At 48.6% G+C, this 10,000-nt stretch overlaps 1 protein-coding gene across 1 annotated transcript in view; it reads right to left on the reverse strand.

Moving 5' to 3' along the window:
* The window catches only part of bnc2 (basonuclin zinc finger protein 2), a 162,928-nt gene that overhangs the window by 47,930 nt on the left and 104,998 nt on the right, over positions 1-10,000 (reverse strand). The window contains exon 3 of the mRNA XM_076294765.1: positions 878-980. Coding sequence (XP_076150880.1) covers positions 878-980 — 103 coding nt within the window. The remainder of the gene's footprint in view (positions 1-877; positions 981-10,000) is intronic.

Genomic DNA, 10,000 nt, shown 5'->3' on the forward strand with positions numbered 1-10,000 from the left:
GCCTGCCAATGCTATAAGATGAGACGACTGAGAGAAGGAGAGAACAGAGAGAAGAGGAGATGAGAGGAGAGGAGAGGAGAGGAGAGGAGAGAAGAGGAGAGGAGAGGAGCAGGGTGCCTAGCTGACAGATTGAAACTAGACAGTGGGGGGACCTGTGACGGTCACTAAAGGTCTTTCTCTCATAAAGAAATACACATGCTCTCTCTCTCTGGTTACTTTTCATTGTCCAAACAGGTGTTTCTTTCTTTATTTCTATTCTTACTGGTGTTCATTTCACTGTTTTATTCAGACGTTCAGATTAGTGAAGTTGTGTTTCTGTGTTTTTTGTAACCTGTCTTCATTTTTATTAGTTTTATTGTTTGTTTTTTAATATTGATCCCGAGCATGTCGTAGCGATATGGAGAGTACTTGTAATAGTAACAGAGATTATATATGAAGAATGCCATTTAATTCCAGAATGTTCCTCCAGGAGGGGGGGTTGGTGGAGTGGGGGCTGAGTCAGGGCCGTCCACTGACTAAAGAGGCACTTTTACGAGGAGCCATAACTTCACAGAGGCATGAGGAGCGAGGGATGGATGAGATAAAAGGAGAAGAGAGAGAAAAAGAGGAGGAAAATGGAGAAATTCCAAAATCTGAAACTCTGTCCAGCCCCTCAGTTCACCTCTCAACAGAATATTTTATATCACCACAGGGTTATCATAACACCTTTGACTGCTGTATTTCCTGCAACTGTGAAGATTATGATAGATGATAATATTGATAATAGATATGAGGATGCTAAATTGTATGAATAAACATATATGTTGCACACACACACACACACACACACACACACACACACACACACACACACACACACACACACACACTTACTCACCATGAGCGACCCAGCCGTGCTTGCACTGGTCACATGTCCGTAGGTGAATCTTCCCCGGCTGGAAACACTCACATGTGCAGTTCACCAGAGTACAGCGAATGGCCTGCAAAGACACAAGCAGAGATGCCACGTTAATCATCCACCCATTCTGACAGATGAAACAATCAGCTTGCTGCTCCAGGAGTCCGCACATCTATAAAGCACACTGTACTAGAGCTGCCCACTACTGCCAAACATGGAGCTGGATAGTAAATTAGTTAACAAATTAATCAGCTCATCAATTAATTTCATCTGTCTATCAGGCTGTTACTGTTAGGAAGCTATAATAAATTACTTGGCAGTTTTATTGGTCTTTTCCTCACAACATGGCCAAATGCTGTGCCTTACAGTCTGCAGAGCCCCTCGGAGTGGTGTTGCCTTTTGATAGTTTACATCCTGCATGAATAATGGAGAGCTCTAAAACGCATCAAATGGTCACAGGCATTAGTGCGTCGCCGCCAAGCGCCTAAGTGGAGGTGACATGGCACATTCTCACAGGAGACCCCGTCATTGGCCGCGCCACTGACCAGCCCTCGCCTTTTCTCTCCGCGGCTGATGTGGCCTTAATGGGAGGCCTTTTAGACGCGCCCGGCCCTCCCCAGACTGCCTCCTCACCTCAAACAGACAGTTTTTACCCCCCGTTTGAAAATTTCACGTGTTTTGACAAAGCCCCCATTATGTGGCGTGCAGGCTGCACCAGCGCTGACCCTGAAAGCTTTTAGCGGTGAGAGGTTAAGTGTCCAAACGGCTCAGGAGTCGCTCGGCCCCGCTGCCATGCATTGTCTGATACCACGGCTACCTCATCATGACAGCCACTGAATAGAGTCCCCGCCGCACGAGAGAGAGAGAGAGAGAGAGAGAGAGAGAGAGAGAAAGAGAGAGAGGAAAAAACTAAAGCTCAGGGGAGAAAAGATGGGGAGAATAAGAAAAGATGGAATGTCACCTCGCCCTGTGTTCTGACTCACAATCACAGTACAGTATCTGAACAGGGAGGGATACATTTGAGAGAAAAAAAAATATTTAAATTCCTTTTTTTCTGCTGCTGTGAGGATTTGACATGGCATTCTCTCCAAAGTATTTGTCTGCCTTCACACAATTCAGTGTATTGTTCATTTTGGATGGGCTTATGATAAAAAAAAAAATACAGCTCCAAGCCACAAATTTCTCATTGACACAAATTCTAGACAGCATATGAAAGAGAGGTGGGTATTAATCATGGTTGGCATGTCGACCTTATCAGCTCTTTGTTATTTTAAGAGATGAAAGTGATAAATCACAATAATTACATCAAACCTTTCAGATTCATCAAAGACAAATTGCTGCATGGCTGCGAGGGGGAAAAACACTTGTGGTCGTGCTGAATTAGACGCCTGGGACCACGTATGGAAAAGTTCCGATTTCCAGGAAAGTTTCATTAAAAAAATGGGCAAGTCAGCGATAACATTTTCCTAAAAATATTTTTTCCATTAACTCGCAGTCCAAATGAACAGGCCGGAGGTGTTGATCAAAATTCTTTAACAAATGAGAAGCTCTGGCAGAGTGCACGCAGACTCCAAATCATGCCGATTGTATATTTCACATTTAACCTAAATGACTAAAACCTGCCACTCCAGACCACAGAACCTAAAACAGCCGAGTCTTTATTATGACTAGGGCCCCACTGTACAGAGCCTCAAGGAGACATCCTCAAAATTAATCAAAAGAAAACAACTGCTGAATATTAATTCCAACGCTATCGGCTGAAAATCATTTTTAGAATTTTATGTAATATTTTGTTTAACAACGGCACGTCTCTGGTGTGTGTGTGTGTGTGTGTGTGTGTGTGTGTGTGTGTGTGTGTGTGTGTGTGTGTGTGTGTGTGTGTGTGCATATATCATCACAGCTTCTTTGTTTGTGTGCACACTCAGTGACTTGACCCTGGGCAACTCAAATTTATGATCCCAAATATCTTATCTCACTAGGCATGTGGAGAAAGAGTGATGTGACAATGACACAGACACACATAACACACACACACAAACACACACACACTGGCTTAGCGGGGTCAGAGGCCAGAGTCCAGGTGTGAGATGACCCACATTTCCCAACCTAGACATGCGCATCTACTCACTCACATCAACACATCCAAACTGACACATGAAAACATACACACATACACAAATCAATACGTAGTCCCTGTAATAGTCTTACAGGACACACTCTCACACCCAGCTCCAGCATGTGTTAGCATGTGTTACAGGAATTAGGTATATGCCTTAGGAGAGTATCTGTCATAGCAGCCCCAGTGAATATGATAATCACAGATTAATGCGAATAATGTGACAAGCCCTTTTACCACTGACTGGGAAACCCATGTTAAATATGCCACTTGAATATTTAACACTAGCTCACACACACACACACACACACCAAAGTCTCCACCCATTTGTCTACACTGGCAGTATTAATTACATGTGAGTCGTGTTGCATTTCTGTCACCAGCTGATTGTGGGTCAGCCAAAGGCCTCTTGTAACCTGGCATTACCTAGCCTGCACCTTTACTCCTTCCCAACACATACTTTCGAGCAAAGATTCAATCCTCTCCTCACTTTAATGGCAATAAATTAATAAAATTTAATTTTATAATACAATTTTATTTGAACTTTAAAAGAGGCAAATATTAATTATTGTCAGGTCTGGTGTAAGAGTGGTGGTGAATGGTGTTGGTGTTTGTGCTGTGCTGTGCTGTGCTGTGTGTGAGGGCAGTGTGTAGGGCTGCCTGCTGACAGGTCAGCCTCTGTTTCGGCTGTTTGTTTCCCTAGCAGCTATTAAAACTGTTTATTTGTGTTCCTCGCTCCCTTTTAACTTGTCAGAGTTGGCACTGGCAAACCTCCCATGAAATATTACACTAAAAGGTTCTTTTTATGTGTAAACACACACGCTCATACACATTAATACACATACAGCCACCCCCCCCCCCTCTCTACACACACACACACACAACTAAGCAGTGTGACCAAACAGCTCTAATGGGTGGTGCTTGATCAAAGCATTATCTGACTCATTTGTCACAGTAATACAGGGGACTGCTGTAATGTGTGTGTGAGCTGCCATCTTAGCCGCCGCCACAGCAGTGAAAGGGCAGAATGGAAATATCAGACACTCTTTAAAAAGCATTTCTCCTTGTTTACAAGCGCTCGCCCACCCGACAGCTGACGGGATAGTTAACATGGCCCCTTAATAAAGCAATTAGGCTCCCACCGATGCCTCGGCTGCCACGGCGACAAGGCCTTGTAATCACGGGCTTATTATGGTCTGGCCACTGGCTGGTGTGTGCTTCTCATATCTCCCCATTAATGAGACAGCACATTAAAGTGGAGGAGCAGAGGCCACCACCAGCGCTTCATAACAACACGGCCACCAGCGCTGGGCTGCCCGCTCCTCAGCGCTCCTGTTCCCGTCACACCACCAGAGTTCACATCACACACACATACACACACACACACACACACACACACACACACACGCTGGGACAGAGAGGGCTCACCAGGCCAGCGAGACAGGGAGAAAGAGATAGAAAGGGAGAGGGAAAGAGAGCTGGATCAAATGAAAAACCTAAACAGGAAGAGAGCCCCAGACTGGGGTTAGGCACTGTGGGAGTGATTGGAACGGCTCTTATTCCTGTGGCCCATCTCTCTCTCTCTTTCTCTCTCTCTCTCTCCCCCCCCCCACACTTCTTTGTTTCTCACTGTCAGGGCTCTCAGTGTTGTCTCTTTCTGTGGTTGTCACCGCAGTGAGGAGGTCTTTATGTGTTATCAGTGCTCCTGCCAGATTTGTGTGTGTGTATGTCTGTGTGTGTGTGTGTGTGTGTTGGTCGCTCTAGTGTCTGGCCAGGGCTTCCTCTCTGGCTCTGATCAAGGGGTAGGGGGACGGTCAGCAGAGAAACAGAGCAGGACAGGACAAGAGAGAGGAGGAGGGGAGGGGGGGGGGAGGGAGTGGATTCTGATCCGACTGGAAAACACAGAGGAGGACATTTTTTAATCATCTCAGGAAAATTTATGACTTTGGGTTTGGTCACAAAGAGCAACATTCGGCTGGGTTTTTTGCGCTGGGAAAACGAATAGCAATAAAATGATTTGGAGTGCTTTCGGAGGAGAACTATGAGCTGAATTATCAACAAACATATTATTCTATCTCTCTCTCTCTCTCTCTCTCTCTTTCTCTCTCTCTCTCCCTCTCCTCCTCAGTGTGGTGGGGTGTGTGGAGGCTGGTGGTCTCTCACTCCCCCCCTTGTCCCACTGCTCCAGCACTGCTTGCACCTCTCCGCAGAGTGCTAGCGGGCGAGCGTGCAGCTCTCAGGGCCTGGCTTTGTTTAGCTGAGCCTGCATGTATAATGGATGTTGTCGTTGGCTGAGGGACCCTGTCCCAGCCCAGTTAGTATAAACACTGGCAGGCAACGCCGTGTGGCGGCCGGGGAGGAATCTCAATCAAAGCCCCCGGCGCTGCAGGGCGGATGCGCTGATAGCGGGGCGGTGAGCGGGGCGGTGAGCGGGGGCGACGAGCGGGGCGACGCGGCTCCCCAGGCCCTCGTCTCTCTCCTCCTGAGCCAGCGCGCCGCCGCCGTCTGCCTCTCTGACAAGGACACACATTTAACCTTGTCCCTGAGCATGGGAAACAGGCCCCCTCGGCAGTGCATGTTAGTTCTGGGCTACATCTGAATCGATGTAGTGCACTAATAGGAAACACTGTGGAAACAGCCACCAAGACTCGCTCTGTCTCTCTCCCTCTCTCTCTCTCTCTCTCTCTCTCTCTCTCTCTCTCTCCCTCTCTCTCTCTCTGTCTCTCTCTCTCTCTGTCTTTCTCTCTCCGGGGCCAGTTTGGCTGAACTGGTGGTGCCGGGGTTGGGGCCTCACAGGCTGGATGGTAGCAGGCAGAGGGAGGGTTCATCTGGGTTTGGCCGGAGAGGCAGCCACAGACCACACCTCAGCCAGCTTCTCAGAGACGGCTGCCATGTCTATCCTGTTTGGTCTTCCCCACCACCCCTCACAGATACACTCATACACATACACACACACACATACTGTACACATACACGCACGCACGCACGCACGCACGCACGCACGCACGCACGCACGCACGCACGCACGCACGCACGCACGCACGCACACACACACACATAGACACAGACACATGTAGCCTGGCAGCGTTGTGTCCCTGGCAGACACGCCGAGCGTCTTGTCCACCCACATGTTATCTCATCTCCCGGCTGGGCCCCTTGTAACGCCAGGCCCGCACTGCCAGAAATGTGCAGCCAACGTGTGCTGGAAAAGCCTGCGCCCGCGCATGTGTCATAAAGCGCATCCAGTCCACACATGCACGTCGCCAGAGTCTTCCCAGCATCCATATTGGAACCAGGTGACAAATAAAACAGATGAAAGCGCATCAGGACGGGCTTTGTCAGAGGAAAGGCCCGCGCCACGCTAGCATCGGACCCAAGCACAGCCACAGGCCACTGGCCAGCACAGAACATGTGTACGCACAACTACATGGATTATGGCCGACATCCACAAACAGACTATCAATAACAGGGGAAATTCGACTCACTGAGGCTGAGGGCTGAATGCTGCAAGCTGGGTGGTTTCCTCTGTGTTGAGTTCTCTCCACCCTGACGCAGAGGCCATGTCACTGTGGGCTAGCAAGCCCAGCACCAGTCATGCGCGTGTCAGTAATGCATGCATATGTGTGTGTGTGTGTGTATGTGTGTGTGTAAGTGTTTTCCCCCCTCAGAGATCACTACGGTCCCTGTCTCTGAGCGCAGCTGCCACATGGCTCTTTGACACAGGCCCAGCGCTATGCTAATGGGAGCCCAATGGGCCGTAAGTCCCAAGTGAATAGGGGCAAGAGAAAGGCATGTGTTTCGTGTGTTCACTTGTAGCCCAAGAACTACCCTCCCCCCCTCCCCCCCCTTCTCCCGGGTCCTCTCCTCTCTCTATTGTCCCTATGCCTTTGGTAATCCTTTCTTTCATGGTCTTACTGGTAACAGGCATCATGGAGGTACCCAGGTCATGTGCTCAGATACCCATTCTGATACTGCGTAAGACTGACATGCTCTTATGAATGCATCACGAAAGAAGAACGCACTTAAAATATTCTTTATGCTTTCTTTTTCACAGGGAGCTTGTATTGGGTTTAGCTCTGTTTTAACACGGTTTAAAAGAGCAAGCCGTGGCTCTCTGTGAAACGCACAAGAAAACTAAAATAAACATGTGAGGAAAATAAAGGATTAGGACACGTCAAGAGCAGATGAGTTTCAGATGTTTTTGGCAACGCGTTTTCATTCCAGCCTCTCTTAAACGCGATACTCGAGCAGGCTCCACCGCCAGCTGTGACAAAGTGGTGGCGAGAGAGACGTCCCGCTGAAGTGAAACCTCCCAGAATCCCCTGTGCCTGGCATGCGATCCCCGCGTCGGAGCTGACATGACGCGGGTGGCGCACCAACTCAGAGGTGCAGCGTGACATTACGACGGGTTGGCACGACTACGACAAAATGTGCTCCATTCTTTTAAGCCACTGTTTTTCTGCATAGAGGACAAGAGAAAAAAGGGGAGTTCATCTTCAGGTTGAATCATTTTTGGAGACGAATGTTTACCAGTGCCATTGGGGCCACATAAACAGACCTCCTAACTAACATGTGATGTGTTTGCAGTTCAGTGTATTACATGAATTCGCCACAGTCTCCATCCACCGGTCGATATGTAAAAACACACCTGTGATTGTTATCATATCTCATGAGGCATCCTGAGTGTTTGGGGCGGTACTTGCAGCCCTATGGATCTCACACTCCTAGTGCTCCAGACATTAGATCCTCCCAGACAAATGCCTCCCTCCCTCCCTCCCTCCTCCATAAGGTCAGAGGGATCCCTGTCCTGTGTGCAGCATTTGGTGATGATTAGGTCCCTCCAGCTCGCCGGAGTGGGGGAGGCTGTCCGCCGCAAGAGAACACACTCACTCAGTGTTTGAATGCGAGGGTGCGTCCGGGCTGGCCTCCGCACATTTGTTTATAAGGACAGGGATGGAACCCAGCTGGGGACGAGAGGAGAGGCAGCGCCTTAAAAAGGGCAAAGGCGAGAGAGAGAGGGAGAGAGAGAGAGGGAGAGAGAGTCTTCTCTTCACAGCCCAGACAGCCGAGCCCATCCACGCACTCTTGAGATCTGACAGGCTTAACAGCAGTGGAACGCGGAGGTGCTTCTTCTCCCAACACTGCGTGTCTGGAGAGACAGCAAACAAAACAACAGCACAGCAGTACAGGGGCTGGACTCAGCCTCAGACTGGGACGTGAGTGCACTTCAGAGAGGGACAAAAATACACCCCCCACCACCACCGCGCAGCAATACACACACACACACACACACACACACACACACACACACACACATACACACACACACACACACATACACACACACACACACACACACACACACACACACACACACACACACACTCCTGCTTTGTCTGAAGGTTGGGCCCAGGGGCCCAGAGGACTCCTCAAAGCCTCAAAGCACTGGAGATCAAACCCAGCCTGCCCAGTGACAAGCCCAGCCCCAGCACAGTGTCCAGAGGAATAGAGGAGCGTTCAAAGTGCTACAGGGGATAGAGAGAGAGAGAGAGAGAGGGAGAGAGAGAGAGAGAGAGAGAGAGAGAGAGAGAGAGAGAGAGAGAGAGAGAGGAGGGGGTCTTGTGTGACTGATCTTTTCCCCTCTCCCTCTGCCGTCACCTGCTGATTTTGTTCAGGTGTTTTATGGCTATCTGGAGGCAGCGCAGATGCAGACAAAGAGAAGCCTCTGCCAACCCTTTTGTCTGGAGCACTGCATTCCTCTGCCAGATGGTGGACAGGCACTCTCCGGACAACGCCAGTCTCTATAACTCTCACCTACAGCCCTGAAGACACCGGTATGAGTGTGTGTGTGTGTGTCTGTGTGTGTGTGTGTGTGTGTGTGTGTGTGTGTGTGTGTGTGTGTGAGAGAGAGAGAGAGAGAGTGTGTGTGTACACTTGTTTGTATGTGTTTGACTCAGAGGAGCAAAGGAGACGGGTGTTAAGCAACATGCTGTCCTCTTCCCCAGAAATAAGGTCATTAGAAACGTGGAGGGATTCTCCATGATTCTTGGAAGAACAAGCACTTTAACAACAAACTGTTGACCAGGAGCCAGTGTGAATTGTGTGTGTGTGTGTGTGTGTGTGTGTGTGTGTGTGTGTGTGTCTGTGCTTTCACACAAAGAAGGAATCATAATGACCTTCTTCATAAAATGTACTCAGTATAAAACAGCCAACACAAAACAAAACGAGAAAAAAAAATCATGCATCCAAAAAAACAGTGTCATTAAATTAGCAGCCCAGGGTGCCACAGGCCGGCCCACTGTGCTTGGAGAACTTTACCTTTTCTTCCTCGTCCAATCCAGCCCATAAATGAAAGAAATGCCGCAAAGCTACAAAAAAACAATTCCTGCTTAAAGTAAGTAACTGTTTCTCTCCTTGGAAAAATCTTTCCCAATTACTAACCACACACAGTCTCCTAATCACCGTGCATGTTACAGGCCATGCTGTCCACATTAGGCTGCTGAGTGCTCGGAGCAGCGCTGCGCCAGTGAAACATATCTGTGTACTGTAAGGCTGTAGAACTCATTTCCCTTCTCAATACCAGGGACTTGACTCGTGTTCAAGTTCCACTAACTGCTGATCGCTTATAAAGTTTCAATTACAAAGTCTGAGGGTAGTTTAACTCTTTGGTTCCAATTACATGCTCAGGCATTGTATATAAGATAAGTAAGTGCAAGTGTTAAGACACAAGGGACTGATGCCATTAGGTGCCATTAGGGTGAAAGTCATCAAACAAAATGGTGATGTTACACTGAGCACACACATATTCCTCTGCTCAACACATCGTAAGACTGAGGGATGCTGCCTGTGATAGTCATTTCTCAGACACTCAGCCTAGTATAGGGGCGATGGGCCATACCAAATAAATACATACATGTACACCAAAACTAGACTACCATGAGGTGACCACCCACACACACACCCACACACACACACACACACACACA

This window comes from Alosa pseudoharengus, unplaced genomic scaffold (assembly GCF_046254945.1).
Source record: "Alosa pseudoharengus isolate Yale_2024_CS ecotype anadromous, Long Island Sound unplaced genomic scaffold, YU_APseudo_1.1 YU_APseudo_1.1_scf_2, whole genome shotgun sequence".
Classification (NCBI taxonomy): Eukaryota; Metazoa; Chordata; class Actinopteri; order Clupeiformes; family Clupeidae; genus Alosa; species Alosa pseudoharengus.